At 43.9% G+C, this 23,757-nt stretch overlaps 1 protein-coding gene across 9 annotated transcripts; it reads right to left on the bottom strand.

Annotated features, from left to right (window-relative positions):
* Positions 1 to 2,565: 2,565 nt before the first annotated feature.
* On the bottom strand, positions 2,566 to 23,737 carry DRC9 (dynein regulatory complex subunit 9). Of its 9 annotated transcripts, XM_086843145.1 has the most exons (13): positions 23,615 to 23,643; positions 23,241 to 23,324; positions 23,024 to 23,044; positions 20,702 to 20,772; positions 19,817 to 19,964; positions 16,145 to 16,371; positions 14,951 to 15,079; positions 12,996 to 13,077; positions 6,796 to 6,957; positions 6,121 to 6,195; positions 4,494 to 4,625; positions 3,197 to 3,298; positions 2,566 to 2,721 (listed from the first exon to the last, which is right to left on the bottom strand). In XM_086843145.1, exons 5-13 carry the CDS (start codon positions 19,940 to 19,942, stop codon positions 2,593 to 2,595), a joined length of 1,164 nt encoding a protein of 387 aa, XP_086699271.1. In that variant the 5' UTR covers positions 19,943 to 19,964; positions 20,702 to 20,772; positions 23,024 to 23,044; positions 23,241 to 23,324; positions 23,615 to 23,643; the 3' UTR covers positions 2,566 to 2,592. The 9 variants fall into 9 exon arrangements, with proteins under 9 accessions (XP_086699271.1, XP_086699275.1, XP_086699276.1 ...); XM_086843149.1 differs by lacking the exon at positions 23,241 to 23,324 and having other exon boundaries at positions 23,615 to 23,660; XM_086843150.1 differs by lacking the exon at positions 20,702 to 20,772 and having other exon boundaries at positions 23,615 to 23,637.
* Positions 23,738 to 23,757: the final 20 nt, after the last annotated feature.

Below are 23,757 nucleotides of genomic sequence, written 5' to 3' on the forward strand. Positions count from 1 at the left end.
GTCCTACATCATCCCAGTTGGCATTTGATGGACCTACTTTGATTTTCTACTTTTCATAGTTAACTGGGACAGGAAAATCCCAGTATTTTTACACATATTTTGCAGCCACATCAGAAGCTGTTTCTTGTGGGTATTTTTAACTTTCACAGATGCCAGTTTTGTACAGAATCCTTTGCTTATCCCTCCACACAGCCCCTTGTTTTTTCCTTCTCTATATAAATTAAATACATTCTGGGTTGGGGTTTTCTGCTGCTGGTCCCATTGCTCCTTGTTCTTGCCCTTTCCTTTTGGTCTGTCTTTGGTTTGAAGTGCAAAACTCACCCTTGCTTCCTGACTGTGCTGCATATGAAAGTTTTATTCTTAGCCAGAATGTTTAGTCCTCTTTTCATCCCTCCTCATCACTAGTTTTAATTATTTTTTAAAATATAAAAATGCAAAGCCTAAAAATTGCCAGAGATAAACAAACCCACCCTGCTTTTGATACCCTTGTGATGCTCTTCCCCGCTCACCAGGCTGCTCCAGCATCCTTGTCTGACCTGGTTACTCTGTCCAGCTCCATTCCTGCCTCTCTCAAGACTGCCCAGCTCTCTTCAGGTATTTATTTCTCCCCTTCACTCTAAAGCATCCTCCTAACCAGCTTCCCAATCCCCAGCCTTTCTTCTGCATTTAATTCCCAAGAAAACCCTCTCCAAAGGGCATATGATTTCCCTGAAGAAAATCCCGTGGATGTACATTTTGATCCCACCTCTCCACAGCTGGAAAAATGCAGCATTACTGACTGTGGCACAGTTCCTCAGGCGCTGGGTTTGACTCTGTGCCAGGCTGTTTGCTTGGCAGCTGCACAGCCCAGACACGAACTCCACTGTGGTTTCTGTGGAGCGAGGGGAGGCTCACAGAGAGCAGCGTGCTGGGATGAGCTGGATGGGTGGCACTGTGGCCACAGCCCCCAACCCAGAGTGTGTGGCAGGTCACAGGTTACACAGCTGTGCCCCCATCACTACCCTGCAGTGGCCTCGTGGGAACATGAGGTTCAGCACCCCAGCTTCATGGGGAAAGTGTTCCACTGTTGCCTCGTTCTTTGCAGAGCTGCTTCATTCTCTGCTGAGAAGCAACTGCAGCCCAGTGTAAGATTTCAGTTGTTTGGTTGCATTAATAAAATGTGCCTGGAGTTTGACATAAACAGCAGAGATCTGCTGCCCTCCATCTCATCCTGCTTTCCTTAGATCAAAGCCTCTAGAGAGTTTTATGATCAACCTCATTCCTTCCACCCAAGCAGGTCACCTGTTAACACCCCCATCACATGCAGAAAACACAAGTCTCTGGTGAGTACTGAGTCAGCAGCACATGAAAAAGAAGAGTGAAAATTAGGAACTTAAGCCCCAGGTTTGCACTGAGGCACTTCTTGCAGTGGGGTGTAAGCACAGTCCTGATTCTGTTCCTACCAGCACTGAGATGGAGCAATCCCTGGTCTTAGCACTGCCTGAGAAGCCTTGGAAGCAAGGGAATTTGTTCAGTACCAGTGCTGGAATGGGAATTTGTTCAGGTTTCAAACAAGTGTCCATGCTTCAATGGGAACACTGGCACTTTTAATGCAGTTTGTCTGGAACATCTGAAACTTCAGCACTCCCCTGACAGCCAAGTCTGCCTGATAAGGCACCAGCACCTTCTGTTCAGAGTTCTGAGCCACAGGCTCTCTGCTCATTGTTTCAGCCATCTCATGTGAACTTCAGAGCTCTCGGCCCACTTAGGTTGGACACAAGGAGGTTTGGATGGGGCCAGCACGGGCTGATCACAGAGCAGAGCAGACTCTGTGGTTTGAGATCATCTCCCACGTGGGAGTCGGAAACCAGGCAGCTCAGCCACAGGGCTTTGTGCACAGACCTGCATGTGGACTGACAGTGGTGTGAGGAGCAGGGATTCCCTTTTGGTTGAAAAGCAGCTCTGCTCCCTGCCTTCAGCCCCATCCCGCTGTGCAGTGGTGCTGACCAGGGCGGTGGGGATGGCTGTGACAGACCAGCTCCTGTAGGTAGCATGGCTGGCTGCCTTTTCCCTTTGTTCCCTTGGTCAGAAGGTATGTGGAGCTGTTCTGTCTGTGCACTGACACTGTGCAGGACTGCGGAAATGGAAACCTGTGTGCTCTGACTGCACTTGTGTTTACACTGCAAACTGCTCGTGTTCTCCCCTGCTGACCTGATGCCAGCGCTGGAGGCATGGAGAGCACAGAGGGAGCCCAGCTGGGGGTGCCAGGGCCGGTGCTTTGGGGGCAGCAGAGGCGGTTCTGGGTGCAGAGCATCCCATGCTGGTGAGTTACTGGGCTGGTAACAGGATTACCTCCCACTGTCTTGGTTCCACAAAGCACTTCTCAGGGGATATAGTGTTTCTCACTGCTTTGATGCAAATCCCCTTTCTGCTGGGAAAAAGGCTGTACAAGGGCAGCTTTAAGATCTTAGTGCAGCTTCACCATAACTGTGTCTGCAGGAACTGTGTCCTCCAGAATTGCCCAAGCTCTGTTACATGGTTTGTTTTGTCCTGTCAGACGTACCACAGTGCCCTGCCCAGCAACAGTCCTGGAGCATATCTGTGGCCACTTTATTATTTCTTTTTTCTAGATTTTTCCTTGCCTGTTTGTTTCTCTGGTAACTGTCCCTTCAAATATTTCTCAAGCTCCTTGTAGCGGCCAAGGAATCTGCGGACCATTGTACCTTTCCACCACGCCTGCACCTGAAAGTGAGAGAGAGAGGCTTGAGGGGAAATCACTTGCTCTGGTACTTCATACAATTCAATCCCTGGAGAGTCTTTTCTGTACTCCCCAGCCACATAAGGGAACCCCCAGCCCATGCAGCAGCCTTTGGGCCTGTGCTGGTTGTGCCGAAGGCATCCACAGCTGGGCTGAGGGCACTTGTTGCTGGTGGCAAGGGACAAGCAGGGCCACTAGCCCATGACCCTCCCTGTATCACCTGTGCAGCGATACTTGCAGGAGACTGGCTGCTCCCCTTTCATTTACCATCTCAAAGCTGCAGCCAGCTGCCAGCTCTGAGTGTGCCCCAGCAAAGGAACAAGCTTTGTCCTTTGCTTGTGCCACCACACACCAGCCAGATTCCTTGGGCTGTTTTCTGCCTGTACAAAGCCTGTGGAACAGATTATTAGCTCCCAGCTGCTGCTGGAGCAGCACTGCCTCAGCTTTGCTCCCCTTTACCTTCACAGCACTCTTCAGCTCCAGGGCTTCCCGCTCTCTTTGTTTTCTCTTGTCCTCCTTTTCTGTCCGGTCAATGATGATGGTTGCCTGGAACATCAGGCACTGCAAGAAAGCACAGGGGTGGCAAAAGCCATGACAAAGATATTCCCTAAACTGCAAGGCCAGCCTTCAGGGCTCACTGTGTCCAGCCATTTGCCATGGCAGGACTCACCTGGACCCTGGTGTAAGGATTCTTTCCCTCTGCTGCCGACAGGTCTCATCCTTGCTAAACACTTCCCACAGCCCTGCCAGGACTGCTCAGGCCCGTGGGTTGTGGTGTCCCTCTACACCAGGGAGCTCCAGGGCAGCCCAGGGATAATGTGTGAGTGGAGGCTTTCCTCCCCCACCTCCATTATTTGGTCTTTCCTAAGTCCAGATGGCAAATGTTGCTCATTACCACCGTCAGTCCTCAGGCACTTGGAGCTGCTGCCAAAGTGAAACCTCTCACCATGGCCTGGGTGTAATTAACCCCTGATCCCTTGCTGTAAAAGGGCTGGCTGATGGCTTCCCAGGCAACAGCTGGTGGTGGGGAGGACACTTGGTCCCCCAGGCTAAGCAGCAGATGATGTACAAACACACTGGGGACACTGACATGACAGTGTAGAGTGAAAAATGAGCCCACAAGCAGGGAAACATCCAGCTCAGTCCCATCATCTCCAACCCACGGATGGTAAGGAATGTTTACAAGTAAATTCCTTCTGGTTTTAAAACACATTTTTCTAGATGCTTCTCTCTGTTCTGTGCTGCTGTTCTGCTGTGATCAGAGCCCAGCACTTAACCAAGAACCCAGTAGGGCAGGAATGGTTCTACCCAGATGATAACAGAGCTCTGTGCAGCTGGGAATGTGTGTCTGCAAGAAGGGATGAACTGCCTTTTCCAGTCTCAGCCTGTCTTACCCTGATCTTCCTAGAAGGAGCAGATTTGTTCAGACTCGGGCAGCAAAGTAAGGTGAGGCATACTGATGGGATGGGACAGTACCTCTGCCCCTCACAAAGGCTGTCAGTAGCTCTCTCATTACTTGCTGGTGTTCAAAAATTGGTAGAGGGGAAACATCATCATCCCTCCTTGATGTCACAGGTGGCAAATAGAAGATGATATCTCAGCCATTGTCTTCCCGAGACAAGTGCTATAATCACAGCCTCTGCCTCAAAATTACTGATTTTTTTTACGTGGTCCTGGTTCCTTATCCAAATGAGTGTAGGAAAAAGCCCAATGCAATTTTGCATGGCTGAATACTGCGATGCTGCTGATGTCTTACCTCCTTGGCAAATCTCTGCATCGTTTCCAAGTTCTCTGCCTTTAATGCCCTTAGATCATCCAGTTCTTCATCTTTTGCAGCAGTGTCTTTTTTATACTTCTCCATCCAGTATTCCAGTTTCTCTTTCACCTTCTGCATGGGGAGAGAGTGGTGCTCAGCATGGTGCAAAGAGTGCACAGAGGTTTGCTACTATTATATAGCCTGCTTTCATTATGGTGATGAGAGTCCTGTAAACTGTGCATGGTCAGTGTTTCCTTCTCATTTTGAAAGGATCAAACCCCTAAGACTACTCATAAATTATGGCAGGGCTAGTTCTGTGCAGTCAGTCCTGATGAAGCAAGTGACAGCCAGAAGCCATTCTTTGTGTGTATACAGAAGGAGGGGGCATTAAAAAGCACAGTTTGTCAGTGGGAGAGCTTTTATCCTCTGCCTGAATCCCTACCCACTTTCTGGATTAAGCTCAGCACACCAGGAATAAGTCCCAGGGGACAGCACTTCACGCTATTTCAGGTTGTGAACTTGGCTTTGTGTTCATGAATAGGGCAGGTGTTTCTGAAACAGTCACCCAGATGACATCCTCCTATTCACCAATAACTTTTCCATAGCAACCACTGCGATTGCTTCCATGGAAAAATAATCTGAGGAAAAGCATCAATCTCATTATGGCATCACAGCTGGACACAAAAGGGGGATGGAGGGCATGGTCATCCTCCTGTCTGGGGGCCCCTGCAAAGCCACCAGCTGCTGTCTGAGCACTGAGGGGCTGTGCTGGGCTGGCTGCTGGAGGCCAGCCAGGCTCAGTATGTACTTAGGCAGTCCCCTTGCTGGAAGCATTGATCAGACCAAAGCTCTGGGGTGCAGAGCACACTGTTTAGTTGCTCCCATGATACAGCACTGGTTTGCACTCAAATTACTACATTTTTAAAAAGCTATTATTTCCTATTAAATTCTATACTGGCAGTGGCATCAAGTACTCTGCAGTAGTCCAGGTTTTCTTCCCATCATACCATTTATGAGAGGCTTTGCAGTGTTATGCAGTGTAAAGTTATTCACTGTTAATGATAGGAATGCTCTGAACCTCTGAATCAACACCACAAGGGTAGTCATGCTGCTGAAAATGTGTACAGTAGTTGTGGGTTAGCAATGATCCAACCCCAGTTCTTCCTCAGATAAAGCTGATCATCCTTTTGGCCAACTGGACTGGCAGTTTGTGTCATTCCCTCCTCAGTGTCCCTCCCCTCTGCTCAGCCCTTGGGTCTCTGAAGCTGCTGCCCTTACTTTGAGCTCTTCACTGTGCTGCTGGGAGCCCCAGTAACTGCCAAGGAGGACCTAAATAAAGTCCAATTAGCCAAATGCAACTATCTGAGAGAGGAAAAATCCATACCACCTGAATAAACAATGTTATTAATTACATGAACCCTAATTTTAAGGAAATATATATATATGTAGCAACTCCCAAGCCTGGGAGAGCTGAGTTAATTAAGATTTGAGGACAAATAATCATTCATACTGCAGCAGTCATTAACCTGGTATATTGGATGGATTTGACTGGTTACCTTTAGGCACTAATCAATGATATGGTGTTTATAGGTTGCTGTTTTAAGCAATAGCTGACAATCACACATACCTCATACTGTTGTGTGAGGAAATTATCAGTCTCCATGTGGAGGTGAATCTCCTCATCAATTTTGCTCCTCAAATTCTGTGATCAGAGCAGACAGAACATGTGTGAGACAATGTTGGAGTGTATGTGTGTGCACACACTGCTGCTGAAAGCTGAGTAAAAATGCTGGAGTTCTGTGTAGTCCACAGACATTTTTTCCAGTGATAAAATCAGCTGAGGCAGTCCCTGCTCCTGGACTATCCATGAAAAAGAAACAGATCAGACCTTGATCAGTCAAAGAAAGATGCTTGCAAAACCAGAACAGTCTTCTAGTCCAGTTCACCTTAGAGCCACATAAGCAGCTCTATCTGTATAATCTGCTGGGAGCTCAGATTGCTAATACCTTTGTAACCACCCCTTTGGATATACTTCTGGGTCTGGTTTTCTGATCATGGCATTACTTTAAGCATTCCCTGTCTCCTAAAGCCATGCCATCCTTGTTGTTGCTGTTTGCAGCATCGTACAGACAAACAATAGAAGAAATAAAGGTTTCTAACCCAAATGAGTTTCCTGATCCAGTTCAAACAGCTGTGCTGGTGACTCTAATGCAGAACAGAGAGGGCATCCGAGGAGTGAGGGAGGGCTCTTCCCCTTCTAGATGGAGATGCCTTCCAGTATGGGCCACGGGGAAAGGCTTACCTGGATTTCCTTCTCCAGGGCATCCTCTGCACTGCTGCACTTTTTCTGGGTCAGTTGGATCTGGAGATCCATGTTTTTCTTCATGTAGTTACTCTCTGTGTTCAGTTTGGCTGTCGTCTCTTGAAGCTTATCCTTGAGGTGATCAATAACCTTATCTCGGTTCTAGTGGAGACAAAAGCAGCACAAAAGCAAGCCTGGAGACTGAGGTCAGCTCACCATTTCTTAATCTCTCCACTCCCTGATAAGGTCAGAAGAGACAAAGCTATAGGCTTCACTTTCCTTGAATGTTGCTCCATTTCAAGGAAGCATTTCAAAGGTTAGTTTGATCTGTAACCCATAGAGACAGCAATAAACCCATCAGCAAGGAGTGATTGCCTCTGGAGAGGGCAGAGTGAGGAACAGAGGGGGACAAGGCAGGCCTGCTCTCTGGTCAAGAAATTCATTCAGTCACACTTAGGATAAATATTAAAAAAGCCAAAGAATTTTAACCACTTACAGTTAGGTTTTACTTTTACTAACATCTTGCATTAAACTATCTCAGTGAGGGAGCATCTGTAAAGGAGGATAATGTATCAGCCCCACAAAAGCCAAAGTTTGTTATAATAAAGCATACTCTATTCCTTGGATTTATTGTTTTTCTAGTTATGCAGCAACTGTATAAACACAGCCTTAGGAACAGGTGCAAATCTAATCCTGACTTGCTGATATTTTCAAACAGTTCTTTCTTGAAATCTTACCAGGTAGATGGTGCTCACTTCATTATGAAAACATACACCCAGGGCAAGGAAGCAGTGTCAAGGAAAAGCTGGCTATGAGGTCCCAGCCTCTCCCCATGCCTTGCTTTGCAATGGAGCTGAGCTTTCCTGCGGCAGAAAACTGAGTTTTCTGTTCCCTAGAGTACTCCCATAGGCCAGAATCCTGAGTGGTTTGTCCGGCTTCTGGAGCATGCTCAGGAAGCAAAGTGCATTTGCTTGATTTGGGATTGCTGTTTTGTTTACTTATTTTTAATTAATTTATTTGAATAACAGATAAAGATGCATTACCCTGGGGTTGGAACTTGGGACAAATGCCTCTAAAATGAAGAGTTTTTTACCAAGTTAAAAGGTCATCAAAGCTTCCTGTGTAATTATGCAAGATCAATGTGAATGTACCCAACTGCTCCATTACAGCCTTTCTCTTTGCTTCCCTGACATGCTGTGGTGGGTTTGATATTCATCAGCCAAACCTCTGAAGATGAAATACCAAAGTGCTGGCATTTTTTGAAGCCTACATATCTTGTCTCTGAAGCACCTCACATTCCTTAGCTGTGTAAACATGGAAAAATGTCACAGGAGGAAGCCAGCTCAACAGTGCTGTGTTTGAAAGCCTTTGCAGCATGACTCATTTGGAAAAGGTCCTTATAAGAAGAGTTGGGAACAGTTAAAAGGAAAATCCTTCCTTCTGCACCCCTTGTCATACATAGGAAGAGTAAATTTATGAGGCTCAGGATAACTGGGGCCTTGGCTGATGCTGTTTTGTGGGTTCAAAGGTGTTCACATGTTTTTGAAGGTTTCAAAACCAGATACTATTTTTTTTATGGCCATATCATCATATGACTGCAGACAGCTACAGACATGAGCTGTTTGTGCCTTATTAGGGTTTCTGGTCACGGCCTTTATTTTCCCTGGCATGGAATTTTGGTGGCCATTGGGAGGAGCTGTGTTCCTGGTCAGTAGACAGGGGATGTGAGTATACCACTCTATTTTGAGATTGTCTTCCTGTGTCATAGTGTCACATAATCATGTCTAAATTGAAGAACCAGCAGAGAGACTGAGGAGATGCTAATTAAAACAAAGCAAACCCACAACTTTTTGTGGTGCTGTGGCTCAGGAAAGTCAAACACTGCTGATGTCAGTGTGTTACTGCTATCTGCTCAAGATCTGCAAACTGGCCAGAAAATAAAGGTTCAGTCTAGGTTACAAGGTACTCAGAGAGTTGGAGCAGAGCATGAACTTCTCACCAGGTTATTTTCTTTTCCATTTCACATTTTAGTAAAAAAAAAGTGCTTTTGATTTGAGTGCCCGAGGCCTCAGCTGGGATGGGGGCCCATCTGCTCTGTTTTCTCTGTTGAATGGCATGTATGTGGTTTGGATTTGGTCTGTGGTGTTGTAAAACATCCTGGTTAGAGGTGGGGAGTCTGGGGGCTTGGTTACACAATCCAAAGCAGACAGGAAGTGAAATACAAAACCCACTGCTGGTTTACAGCAGCCTCTGCCTGGCCAGGGAAAGCCAGCAGGACACAAGGGCAGCTCCTGCTGCAGGACCTGATGCTGCAGAGCTGGGGCACGTTTGGGATTTAGCTGAAGGTAGTAAATGCAGCAGTAAGTGCCCACAAGCTGTGGGTACCATCTGCAGAGTGTGCTGTTCCCTGAACTTAAGGGACAGTAACTGGGAAAATGAGTTGGTATTTATTTGTTCTGGTTTATCATAGCAAAGGTCCATGCCAGAACGTGGAATGCTTTCATAGCTGATGCAGTAAATCTCAGGGCTGCTTGTTTGGGATGACTTCAGCATCAAATCTGCCAAACCAAATCATCCCTCGTGTCCAAAACGATCAAAAAACTGGCAGAGACCAAGATCAAAACCCAGGAAATAGTTGTCAGGAGCCAGTCTGCTTCACAAGCAGGTAAACAAGCTGATTTTCTCTGATCTCTCAGCTTACAGACATCAGCTGAGGGGCCTGCCTGTTGTCACCTGGTACCACAGGATTCTTCCCTGCAGATGCTGTTTGGCTGCAAAAGCAGCTGCACTTAGCTGGAGACCTTATCCACACTCCTGTGTTTTCATTTACTTTGATTTATCTCTCTTGTAAGTGCCACCAAGATCTCCCAGCTCTTCCACAGCAATTAGTGTTTACAGTCATAAAATACAGCTGGTTACAAAAATAGCCCAGAGGAGTAAACAGTCTGAGGAATTCTCCAGCAGTCCCATGCTGCCCATTTGGCAGGGGAAGGAGTGCTGTGCTCTGTGCTGACAGAGGGCCCTGCTCTGCCTTGCTCCCACAGCGAGTGCTCAGAGCTCAAGGCTCTTCCTGGCAGCTGTGGCATCTCAGCTTGCAGGGCCTGGAGATGTGCTTGGATCCACACACCTGCTGCAGCCTGGGCTCGCTCCCCTGAAACCACAACAGGCAGCCCTGCAGGCATTTCAATAAGGCTTTGCCTGCACCACTGTCCCAGCTCCAGAACACCCTCAAGGAATGTCTGTGCCCAAGGGACAGCGGGGCTGGCTGTCACCTGGCATTGACAGAATGGCTCCTGCAGCCCTTGGCCAGCGCAGTGCTGATGCCAGCAGCTGCAGGAGAGCCCCAGGAGGGGCAGTTTGCTGGCAGAGGGGGCAGACCTGTTGACAACAGTGCTCCTGTGGAAAATCCTGCCCCTCTGGAGACAAGTTTGGATCTAGTGCACCAGCTCCAGGTCCTACAGTGCTCCTTGGGGCTCTGCCAGCAGTGAAGGACCATCACAAACCTTGTGCCTTCTACTGTAATCATCCTGTGCATATCTCCAGTAGAAACATGCACCAGTGGATGTGTATATGTGTTTAAAACATTCCACAGAACACTCCATTGATGCATTTGTCCTCCTGGGAGAGGAAAAGAGAAGAAACATGGTGGGTTTTAATCTTACTTCTAAAAGCATGACTGAGTGATGCACTGATACAGTGGATCTGGGTGTGTTATGACAACTGACAATTAAAGTTACAGACCTGTTTTCACTGGTACTGTGGTGCAATGGCTTGGATTTCTGTCTGCTAGCTGTAATATTACTGCTTATTATAAAATTACACCACTACCTGCACACATGTATGACATGAGTACACCACAAAACCTACAGGACATAAAAAGTCTTCAGATGAAGAGCAATGCATGAATGTTACATTTTACATTCCTAATTTTTTATGTTAAGCCATATAATCCTATATGATATTAATCCGCTTCAAAACCCACACAGACTGCTGTTACTTGTCCAGGAAACCAGAGAAAGTATTTCTATAGAAACTAGAAAATGAACACTGCAGCAGCAAACAGACCCCCTGCAGCCAAACCTGAGCTACCAGTGCTGCTCCTGCATAGAGAGGTAAGAACAAAACCAGATGCACCATTTCAGCTCCTTTAGAGACATCAGTGCTTTCCAAGAGAAAACAAAATAGAGGAACATTTAGCATTTGATTTGTGTTCCATTAGAAAGAAAAATGAGCTGAGCAGGCTAATACACTGTTAATTAGCATTTTATTAAGAGATAGAAAGGCTGAAAATACAAATTCACAGCAACATGAATGAGACAAAAGCCGTGTTTTTCTGGTTCTAGGATTAGATTTGCTCGCTTTTGTTTTCTCAGCCATGGAGGCTTTTGTCTACAGGTCTGTGCATTATTATTGTTGTTCAAAGTACTCCAAAGTCAGCGAAGCTGTATTTTTATTTTTAATTAGTTGGCAAGATGACAAATCATGCAAGTGTCTGTAAAACTGCCTATGGGAAAATCCCATACATAGCAAATAGAAATTATTCTCCCTTGGGAGACACAGTGAGACACCATTATTTTTGGCACAGGAGGAAAGCAGTACTTTAAAGTAGTCTTGTCTTTGATTTGTTATCAAAGCTGAAACTATAAGGAAGCTCAGAAAAGGACTTTTAAGCTTGAAATATTAAAAAAATCACAGATGACTGCAAATCCCACTTGATGAGGCCAAACCCAAAAACTGAATTAGCACTGAAAGGACAAAAAGAAGAGACCCCTCTCAGCATGGGAGATATTTTATGACACACTTTTATGACTGCAGGAGGTAGGAGAGGTGCAGGGCAGGACACAGAGAAGTGGCCTCCTGACTGTGGAGTGTCAGGACATTGCTGCTGGTAGAAGACAGGATGATTACAGCCCCTGGGAAGGAATTAAACCAGGACTGGGTCCATATATTATGTGTACAGACATGGTGAGGTTTGAAGAGCACTACACAGATGGAGAAGTACCTCATCATTCACCAGCCTGGGAGAGCAGGAACTTCCCAGGAGCCATCAGAGTCCGACTGAGAAGGGACAATATGAGAAGCAAATAGGTCCCTTGTGTTTTTACAACTGTCCTGTATTTACAATTAAACTTTCCACTGCACGTGCATCCAGGCTGCCAACACAAAACCTTTGTGTTCTACAAACCAAACTTCACCAGCATGTCTGGGGCTTAAAATTTCTCACAGCTATATCCTGATTTAATTACTGTCCACACTTTTGTCCAAAGACAAAACTCAGTGACACCAATTCTTTCCTCAGATGCCCTTGCTCTCCTTTTGCTCACTACTGAACCAAGTGTCAGATTCTTGTTCCTTCCCCCAGCCCCTGTACAGCTTTGCCCCAGCTTGCCTTCTGCTTGTTTGCTATCACACATCTCCTGCCTCAGCAGGGCCAGACTACATTTCCATGTTGAATGAGCATCAAGTCTGAGCTGTCTGGTGAGCATCAAAGTGACCAGTGATAAGCCATTCAATTGATCTGCACTTGTGTAGCAAGTCTGACATTTCCAGAATGCCCCATATTTACTCTGCATGCACACACCCTTTGCATGATGCAGACAGAAGGGCTGAAGCTTTTCAGAAAGATTAAGTTGACAGCATATGTGCAATAACATTGATCTGCCCTTGTGTAGGCATGTTTGGGATTTTCTGATGTCTGGAAGCCTAGAAAAAAATAGATTAATAGAATAACACTTTCCCCAGATGAAAAGGTAAGTAGAAAAACGGCCTGCCCCTATGATAGGCTTCTGTCCTTCTCGCTCCCTTTGGCACACTTCCTTCTGTGCCAAATGATCTGCCATGACTGAGTATGACAGAATCTTAGATACTGTTATCTGCAGATAACCTCTTTCTTACTGATTGCTGTATCTGTGCTTTGTCACTCCCAGCAGAGTTTTTTGGATATTCTAATTTGACCACAGTCTCTCATGATTATGAGCATTTTGAGCTCCCATTTGAAAACTATCAGACACTGCTCTTGAACTCATTAGTAGGCTTATTCCAAATACAAATCTTTATTGTAATTATTCTGCTTCTGTACTCCTAAGTGGTGGCTCATTGTGTATGACCATGGCCTCTATGAGTGCTAGTTCCTGGGCAGCAGAGGCCAACTTCCTAACAGGCTTCCCCCTGGCAAGATGCCCAGTGCTAAGTGCTCTCACCTGAAGGTCATTATCAGTTTGTTTCTTGACATCTTGCAGCTGTTTCTGGAGTGCCTTTATCTCCTTCTTTCCTTTTTCCTCCCTAAAGTGGGAAAATACAATTACTTGAATGTATCAAAAAAGACAAGAGCTGTTTACCTAGAAGGAGAACTTCCTGTCTCCTGATACAGTGTGGTAAGTTAAACAGAGTTCTCACCAAAACTATTGACTTGGTCAGTAAATCCTGAAAGAAGAGGTGCACAGACTGAGCAAGGCAGATGGGAACAAAAGGGAGAACAAGACAAAAAACCAGGGGATGCTCTTGTTGAAAGCCTGGAATGAATTTGAGGACGATGTGATTACTATAGCGGAGAGGGAAGATGCCTGTCATTGTAGTCACAGTTTCTAGACTTAGGCAAAAATGAATCTATGCAGAAGCAAGCCTGAGCAGCAGAGTGCCAAATTGTGTTATGTGTATGAGAATGTTGTTTCTTTCATATCAGACCTAAAATCTTCCAAAGAACACTGTCCCAGGTTCTGAGATCCATGAAGTGATCTGAGTGAAGACCAAAAGCTAGAGAAGCATTCATCTGTCTAAAACAAAACAGATGTAGTAAATATTCTAGGTATTATTATCTTACTTCATTCAGAGTGCTTCTCTAAGCTTTCATGCTTATGATTAGTTTTAAACCCAGTAAATACTACAGTTGGCCCCTGAAACTTTGTATCCTGTCCCAACCTTACAATCACACATGCATTTCATTTTCAGAGTCCTTATCTGGGTGAATGATGAACAAAAGCTTCTGATAAGGAGTCCCTGTCATCTCACTGCATATGTCTTTCAGAACAGTGTATTTACACAAGACCAGGGAAGTATTTATTATCTTGTAAGAAGATCAAGTTCATTCCATGAAAAGAATGTATAGTACAGCATGGCTAGATATGATTGACAGAAGGGGATAAAAAGGATGATGTCCTTTCTGATTATAGTTTGTCTGCTCTTTTCTACCTTTCAGTATTGGATAGTTACTCCACAGCCAATTGCTAATCTCATTCTTGCTTTCTGTCCTTTCCATTGATAAACAATAAATCCCTTGGTTTTAGGCAGTGGAAGAGTTTGGTTTCATGCTTGAAGTCACACATTCCACTGAAGCTGGGGATTTGCCCTGGAGGCAGATCCCTGAGCAGCCAGGGGCTGTTCCAGTAGGTTGGTCTCCTGACAAATCATGACTGAGAGTGGCTTTGCTGTGCACCCTCAATGATGGGCCCAAGCTGCTACACGGAGGTAAAGTGATCAAATATTTGTCTGATGACTGAGATTCTCTCTGACAGTCTTGGGACTGAACCAGAGCTTTGCATGCTAAAAAAACCACCAAACCTCTAGAGCTCAAAAGTTTGAGATAAAAATTCACCAGTTTGAGATGATAACAAATGTGTACCCTGAAAGATTTGGGACAGAAGAGAATCACAGTACAGTGGCTGGTGGATTAGCCTTAAATAAGACACCTCTGTCACCAGCTGTGCTAACTCCTCACTGCTGCTGGGAACAGGGAGCCTATTAGCATGTGGGTTAGAGCAGAATCTCCTGGGCATCAGACAACCTAAAGGCCATATGTTACTGGCCCTGTTTTGAACAGATTCTCTGCTGCTCTGGCTTTCACTGGGGACAGGAGTAAAAGATCAAGGAGCTCCTACATCACATTATGTTTTAATTGAAATGAGGCATTTGTACTCATTCAGCCACTGGTGTCCACCATGGTCAAAGCTCAGGCAATTCCTAGATCAGTATCAGACCCATCCACTGTTTCTTTCTGAAGTGGAAAAATTGCAGTTTGCAAAGCAAACAGAATAATTAAAGTTTAAAAAAGTATCCTTTCTATATTTTGGTTTTATTGGGTGTTATTTTCTTTTCAGCATGTACTGAGTGGGGATGGCTTGCAGCATTTAAACAGGGAAGAACTGAACACAACACTGACCTGATAAGGATGTCAAAAAACTTGTTCTTTTTTGCCTTCTCTCTCTCATTAGCATCTGTTAGGCTACTAAATGTTCCCAGTTCCTCCATCTTTTTAATAGTGAGTGTAATTACATTACTTGCATACTGCCTGCCAGGAAAAAAAAGGAACACAACAGTATTTTACAGATGCTGGTAGTACAGTGTCTGACAGTTTTATCCATTGCTGTTTACAGTAAAATGTAAGGAAATAAAAGATCCCTTTTCTGGTTTTATCAAAACCAGAAGTGATTCTCCCATGGTATCTGCTTATTGTATGTCTGGAGAACTCAATATTAGGAGTTGGTTGAAGTTTATAATTTAAAAATCTGTCCTGCATACTGCTTGGGAATTTGTGCAAAAAGGCACAAACATATCCGTGCTTGGATAATGTGTTGCCATTAAGAAAGCTGCTGGCCTGCAGTAGTGATGACAGGTGGACCTTAGAAAATGAGACCTGGTGATGCAACACATGGGCTTGTCCAGTTTATTGAATGTCATGATGCATGTGGCATTTACATTTTAGCTGCATTTCCCTCATTTGTGTTAGAATCTTCTTTAAACCCATTGTTGAAATTATATTAAATGACAGAAGCCAGGATGCAGAAAAATGCATACTGAGCATTCAGCTCTAGAATCTCTGTCAAACCAAAGGCTGCTGGTATTTCTGCAAATCAGGGCATTGGTTTAGGTGCAGGAATAAAATTTGTTTCAAAAAAGAAAGAAAATTTTTAGTCTTTATATAGATTACCTTTTCTATAATGGCTATAACTGCCACAGAAACTCTGTGTGCCCTGCAGAATGACTGAGTTCAAAAACAAAGTTCCAATCTCCCTTTGCATGTGGGATCTGCTAAAGGAACCTGACTCCAGGTCTCAGAACGTGAGCACTGATTAGTGCCTGGTATGATTTCTACCCAGGCAACCATTATCAATGGGGTAATGTTTTACAGCTCCATTCAAAATAAACTGCTGGTCATTAGGTAGCATCCAGAGACAAGCAAAGGCTGGAACAAAATTATCTATGGAAGATACCACTGCTGTCCTTAGAGGAACTCCTTCCAGACAGAGATTGATGTAGTCTGGAAGTGGGAGAGTAAGGAATTTGTATTTTTGCTTTCAAGAGGTAGACTGAGAACTTTACAGCTCTGAGCATCCCTCATGGGTGCTTTACTCACCTGTCAGCATAAACTTTTTTGAGCCTCTGTGCAGCCCGAGTGGTGCGTTTCTTGGGCCTTCTGGAAGAATGGCGAGTGCTTTTTTGATCTTCAGTTTCCTCCTGCTGCTGCTTGTGTTCGGTGTTTTCCAGGGTCGTGGAGGTAGCTGTTTCCCCACTCTCTTGCTTTGCTGACATAAATTCTGAGGGTTTATTATCCAGTTCCTTCTGGACCATTTCTTTCATTTCCTGGATGGGAATGAAAGGGTATAAGGGAAATAAGAGAATAAGGAAAGAGGGAAAAGGGAATAAGAGAGACCTGCTTGCATTGCACAGCAGAACTAAGCCCTCTGCAATTCCTCTCACATTATGTGAGAGGAAGGAAAATCAGTAATAAACTGGAATGAGGTTATATTGAGAGCAGCTGATAGTGCATGTTACATTCTGCAAAGAGTGGAAGATCAGAAACATTTATGTTGGTTAGTTTTGAGCACACAGTGTAGCTCATTCAAGCTTATGGGCTCAAAAGTCCTAAAGTGACAGGACTAGAAAAGGCCAAAAAAGGTGAATTCATCCACTCCAAGAGATGATGCTTCACACTGTTCTTAATCTGACATATTCTTAATGGCCTCCAGCAGTGGCAACTACACACCCTCCTGTCAGTGCCAGCACCTCACAACTTCCTTTACCATAAGAAAGTTTTTTTCTCCTCAACAGCATTTGAGTCCCTGGCTTGTTGTCCTGGTCTCTGTAGGCACAGAGAAGAAGTTGTTCCCTCCTTTTTTTGCAGCAGTTTTTACAAACTGGAAGACTGTTAGCCTGTTTCTCCTCCTTCTCTTAAATATTTCCCACTGCCTGTCACCACAACCTTTCCCTACAATATTGTACCAATTATTGGTACAACTAAAGCTGTGTGGAAATAAAGGTGATAGACTTTCTGTCTGCTATCTGCTTAGCAGGTTTTTTGAGAGAGTAATAGCAGAGGAAATATAACATGAATTCAAAGGAAAAATTCAAAATATTGGCAGCTCTCTCTTTCATAGAAAGGTATCTTGTGATTGAGTGCAATTTCATTAAAAAAAGAAAAGCCTCCAAAAATGCAAAAGCACACTATAAAATCAGCTAAGCTCTTGCTTCTAGGAAATTCTCTGCTTTATGTGTTATGGATAAAATGCAGGTGTATATACTGGAACATTAAAAGAGAACATTTTCTTGCCTGCCTACCAGCATTTCTGTGGCTGAACACTTTATAACAGCACTGCTGACTGCAGCTAACACAGCCTCTGCCAGCCCCATCCCTGTCTGCAGCTGCCTGCTCCTCACCCTGGCTGCTTGGGGAAGTGTACAGAGAACTCACTGTGATTAAACATTTTCCAGCTAAAAGGAAAAAAAAAAAAAAAAAAAAGTTATTTTTAGCAGCACCAGTTCTCAGTCCAGATTCTTCCACAACCACACACACATTTGTGCCAGCAGAGCAGAGAGGGCAGAGTTAAAACAAGTGGTCAGGGCAGCAGCTGTGGATGCCAGGAGTACTTCCAAAAAGTTACTTGTCAAGCAAAGCTCTGTCAGAGGTCTGATGTGCTGCTGCAGTCTGTGAGGACACTGCAAGGGACTGCCTCATGCTGAGTGTTTTGGACAACTCTGGACTGGGATAGATCAGCCTCTGGCAGTGCCTGACTCACCAGTGACTGGAGAAGGAGGCTAAGTGACTACGTGCTTAACTTTTGGGCCGTTAAATTTATGTTAAATGAATCACATGCAAAGCATACACAGACCAATGAAAATTGCATTGCTAATTAGCAAAAAAAAGGGCTTAAATAGCTACTAGGTGACAACTGTACTTCAGAAAGAACTAATTTTGGCAAACTTTTAATATCATGTAGATTTTATGAATGTTCTGATACATGTTTTTTAATGTCTGGGAAAGTTCAGCACAGGAAATAACTGGGTTGTCTGTGAACAGTAGGGACTTAAACACTAATAATCAACAAATAACTATGTAAAAGCAATAAGTTGGTAAACTGCATGTGTTACCATCTGTGTAGTCTCCTAAGTGCTTGTCTGTTGCCCAAAATTCAGCAAATAGAAAGGCTGCTTCCCTCTGGGGCATGCACTGCGTGAAGCAATGTGCAAGAGCATCCAATCTGGAAAATCAGTGAGGTGCTGGCCAACACTGTGATTAATCCTCTCAAAAATGTCATCAACTGAAATTTAGATGTCAGTCTTTGAAGATACCATTGATTTGTCTGCTTGATGGAACTCCAGGGTACTTTGCAAATACAGATCTTGTATAAATACAATGAAAACAGCCAAATGTAAACTGAGAAACAGGGAGGAGTAGCAAATTACAGAACACCGAAATTAGCAAGTAGCTTCCCTAAGCCATTTTCTTGTTTCTTGTTTCTAAAATGTTTCCTCCTCAATTTGTTTTGACATCTTTAAGAACACAGGGTTTATAACCTGTGAGAAAGTTGTGTTCTGTGAAGTGACTTAGTGAAAATGAGCATCTGTGATTGAAGAGAAAAGCGAAGCTGTTTTCTCTATAATTTATGTGTACCTTCAGGTTTATCAACCTGAGTCTGTGTGTCTGAAGAGGACAATTCCTGCTGTCCCAAGATATGCTCTTTCTCTGGTTTCCTGCTGGCACATGACAGGGAGAAGCATCCACTGGGAGCAATTGAGGCCGGCTCTCACAAGTCTTTCAGGGGAGCAGTGCCCTCTATGGCACAGTCTCAGCATCGTTCCTGCCCTGAAATTCACTGTAACCCCAGCTGCTGCGGCTTTGCCATGGGTTTTTTGAAAAGGTAATACGGAAAGGAAGCACGTAGAAAAACATTATTTAACTTCTGTCATTCTTAAGTGGTACATTAGACAGAGTGAACACCATTAGATGTCAAAACTCAGATCCCAGTTTTTATTTTCATCCTGGTCATGAACTTTTTTCTTGAGCTCATCTTAAAAAGGTTTCAAACCTGCTAAAACTGGAAAGAACCAGCTGTGTCACTTACAGACCACAGTACTTAGAGCCATTTACCCCTCAGGATGGTCCCATCCTGATTCCTATGTCTAGCAGCTACCAGAAATGTCACACCACCTTCCTTCACAGCAACAAACCCTTGCCTGAGCATTAGGAATTCCCTGTTCTCCATATCTCTGCCCAACCATCTTAGCTATGATGCATATTAGAAATCAACTACTAATTAATGATCACTGAGAAAGGGTGGTTACTAATATATTTTGAAGTGCATCTTTCTTAATATATTGTGGGAACAAAAGGAACTTTGGCATGGACTTAAAGAGGAATTGAATTACCCTGGTTTTGAGTACTTTGAAATACCTATACATTTCTACTTTTAAAATAGCTCTGTATCTACCAATGAACCTATACGTGTGTTGCTTCCTTCTCCCCAATTCTTTGCATGTTGTGTAACCACTGAGATTTTAAAATTATAATCTCAGAAACCTCATCTTGGATCAGAAAGGTCCTTTGCACAAATTCTTGACCAAGGCTTCTCAGTGATGCTGCAGTATAAATATTAAAATTAGGTCACTTTTATTGTGTTTCTTCACCCAAGAGTCATAGAATCACAGAAAATATATTTGAGTTATTTTTTTTTTAAAAATGCTGGTAAAAGATATAAGACAAAGAAAAAACAAAGATATGATATACATCTTTTTAAGCAGTGGCACATACATGGTTGATGTCTGTCTTGTCATCGTGTGGAACTGGCATGATATATCCAATAATTGCAAGTTGATCCACACAGTTCTCCAGCACAGCACTAAACATCAGAGCTTCCAGATGAGTGATTTTTTCCATTTGTTTAGTCTGTCTGTTCTTACTAGGAGGAACAAAGATAAAAGATACCAATCAAAAAAATGCTATGGTGTTAGTAATGTCAGTAACAGTAGTTTAAACTAAAGGTAGACCCAAAATAGCCTTATTTGCAGCCTTACATATACTTCCCTGGCTTTGTTTATAATTTTCCATACACTGTTTATAAGAGGAGCTGTGCTCCGCTAATGGCTGCATTCAGGGACAGTGGGAATGTTTAGCTTTCACAAAACAAAGAGGTCCTGGTCCCTCCTACAGCAGATCTGGGTAGACAGGCTGAGAAAGGAGTGGGTATGGAGGGCACAAACTGGGTGAGGTGCCTCCTAATTCAGTTCAGGGGGAGCAGCGGTTCATAGTGGACTTTGGGAAACAACAGAAGAAAGGTGCCTTTTTAAAAGGAAAAAAGAAATCCATGTCCTATAAAGTCTCAGATGGTGAACCTTCATGCTCTAATCATTCCTCCATATTACTGTGTAGCCTTCACACTTCTGTGATCCCAGTCCCCTCTCAGCAGGAACTGTTACCATCTTAAGATGCTGAAAGTTAAACAAGAACCAATACCTGGACTGAGTAAACAATCTTTAACTTTCTGTAGTATTTTATTTTAACTTGCACTTCTAACATGAAACTTCTCTGACATACACTTGAGCACCCCTTTGCCTTGCCTACAGATGGAATATTGTGAAAGCATATCTAAGGAAAAGTGAAAATTCACTATTAATCCAAAAATACCTAAGAAAATACCTGCACAACAGTGGAAGACTTCTCTGAGAATTTTAATGTTTTGATATGCCATTGGACAGTCCCTCCAAAACCTGTACATACAAATCAGGTATTTATTGTACAATACGTAGCAGAACTGCAGACTGAGGTTCTGAGTGTCATTGCAATGGAAGTATCAACAGCCACTAACAAAATTTTAATTTGGCTGCTCTACCTACAACTGGATTTGTGCCGTCTATAAAACCCTTGCATAAACATATGCTAAGCCTGCAAAATATTACAGCCCAACCTGTAAGCATGCCAAGGAAACACACCAGGCAGTCCCTGTTAGCATAAGACATGGCCATATTCTAGGGAAATTAAAGAGGTTTGGATGCAGCTGTGCTGAAGCTGTTATCACTTGTTCTCTTCCTTTTTTTTTGTTTCTATTGAAGAAAATATGTAATTTACAGTTGGACCATGAAGTTAATTTCCCTTGGCGGAAAATAAGAGCCACTTTTCAGAGCAGGTTTATTTGATGTCTGTTAGTACAGAATAGGTAAAACAAACAAAAGTAACAGATTTCACACATTTATTTCCTGATGTCCCTGTCTATTGCAGGAAGTTGTTTAATGCAACACGTGTTGGAATGTGTTGGAAGAGGGCACAGCTCTCCCTGGGGATAAGACTGGAAAGTGTGCACGGGGCAGCGACTGGAACTGCTCTCATTAAATCCATAGGAAGGGCAGATACCAGGGAAAGACAGAGGTATTTAAGTTAAAGGATAATACTGCTCTGGGTCAAAGGAGAGTAATCTCCCCTAAGCCAGGCAGTTATGATAAGGTTTCTAACTCCTGAATAGATGAAAATACAGAGCAGCCTTTTAGAGGCAGCAAATTTATTTCAAGAAGGTTGTTTAAATCATGGCAGGAAAAGATAGCAGCAAAGTAGTGATTCTGAACATTATTAATATGTTCACTATACTTGTATTTTTCGTACCCACTTAGCTCTAATTACTCTTAGCAGAGCTTTTGATGGTCACTTAGGATGAAGAAGGAACTGATTTCAACCTTTTGCTTCTGAGATTTTTTTTCCTCTCTTTTATCTTAATTATAAAAATATGTAACAACTTGAGAGGAATCTGATAATAGTGTTAACAAAAAAAAATGGCAAATGATCTGTATAATACACTAAACCCATCACATTTCTGTTTAACCTTGGAATCAATGATAGAAGTGGAGATGCAGTATTTTCACAACAAGAAAGGCAGTGTCTCCAGTCAACAGGCACTAATAAAATAGTCTTCGATGTTTTACTCATTTTTATCTTTTTCAGAAATCCATGATCCATATTTTGAGTCTAAACAACCTATGAATAATCTATTTATTTGGAGTCATAATGCTAAAAATATGGTGAAAAAAGATGTGTTGGGAGATAGCTGTGACAGATGATTACAGCAGCATTTTTGGAAGAAGAAATAACATGTGCAGCTCTCATAAGAAAAAGGGACTTATTTGGAAACAAAGGAGGATGCAACAGCTTTTCCTCTTTTCCATCAGCAGCTTCTGACCAGGAGAGAATTAACTCAGGATATTAATAAGTTTTAAGAAAGCTGGCAGCTGGAATATTTCTCTAAAGCCCCTTTGCTGCTTTTCTCCTCATGTGTATCTTCTCTTACATCCATATCCTTGCTCAGCAGGTCCATGTGCCAAGGCAGTAGAGTCTGTGCTTGTGTTAAGTTGGAAGGAAACCACTGCCTGGGGCATTTGCAAACACTACAGATAGGAGCTGCTTGCTCTGGATTTTAGCGTCAACACAGTACCCTCAGACCATCCACTGGCATTGCCCTGCATTGTTGTGTTTGCTGAACTCCCTCATTAAACTCTTAGTAACAATAATTTATTTTTTTTTAAATGGAGTATGTGAAAGATTCAGCTTTCCCCATGAGTTTTGGATGACATTCTTTCCCTGCTGATCTAAAGGGAAAGAAAAACATATCAAGTAATAATTTTTAAAACAACTGTATAAAAGGTCTGGCCTCCTGTTCCTTTGGGGATTGCAACTCCCTCTGCTGTGTGAGAGTTCTGGATGTACATTTCTCCCACCCTGCTGCCTGAGAAATGAACATGGATTCAAGAGCAGCATTTTGTTCAGCATTCCTTGTAGTCAAGCAAAGAGACTCCAGTGAATTCCAGTGAGAAAATGCATAGCTGAGAATGTTACATCTCCTTTCACTCAGTTTGGCAAATGATTGGCAAAGAGATTCTGAATATCCACAGGAGCAGCAACTGAGCCGGAAATCACAAGTAACTTGATTTTTACCAAATAAAGGTCTCTTGGAATGCAAAATAGGTGTGGCCTTACCTTCCACAGCTCTGCCTCCTGCTAGAAATATTAGGACAGCAAGATGCTCATTTTGAAAAATAAAAAGGGGAAGAGGAAGGGCAAGGAAAGGGGAGGAATGGAGAGAGGAAGGGGAAGAAAGGGATGGGAAGAGAAGGAAAAGGGAAGAGAAAAGGACCATCAAGGTACCTCAAGGTTTCCCTTCCCCTAAATCACTTCAAGTGCTCAGAAAACACACCTGAGTTTCTGGCAGTGTGAGGGAAGTGACAGAAATCGGGAGTGAATAACCCTGACGTGAGCACACGGGTTAAGTACATGCTTCCTAATCATATTTAGGAAAATAAAGGAATGTGAGACTTGATTACAGGGATTTCAGTGTCGAAATATTGTTTTTGCCTGCAAGGCCATATCGGGGGTAAAATAAATGTCGAGATGATTCACTGACTCAGGGTGAGAACAGAGGACGACGAGCAGGGCCCGGAGCCCACCCCGAACACCAGGGGCTGCTCTCTCCCTCTGCTCTGCCCCTCTTCGGGCTCCTCCGCTCGTTCCACTGCCGCGGCCCGTCTTCAGCCCTGCCTAGACCGGCCCAGCCTCCCCTCAACCTCTCACCGGGATCCGCCCTCATTTCCCCCGGTCCCTGCCCTCACCGGGATGCACCGTCCGTCTCCACGGCAACCACCACGCTCGGGGGCCTCGCGGGGCTGTCCGGCTGATGCCTGCTCAGTGGGGCCGGGGCTGAGGCCGCCCCTCCC

The sequence above is a fragment of the Cyanistes caeruleus genome, chromosome 10 (assembly GCF_971803275.1).
Source record: "Cyanistes caeruleus chromosome 10, bCyaCae1.hap1.1, whole genome shotgun sequence".
In the NCBI taxonomy this organism is placed as follows: domain Eukaryota; kingdom Metazoa; phylum Chordata; class Aves; order Passeriformes; family Paridae; genus Cyanistes; species Cyanistes caeruleus.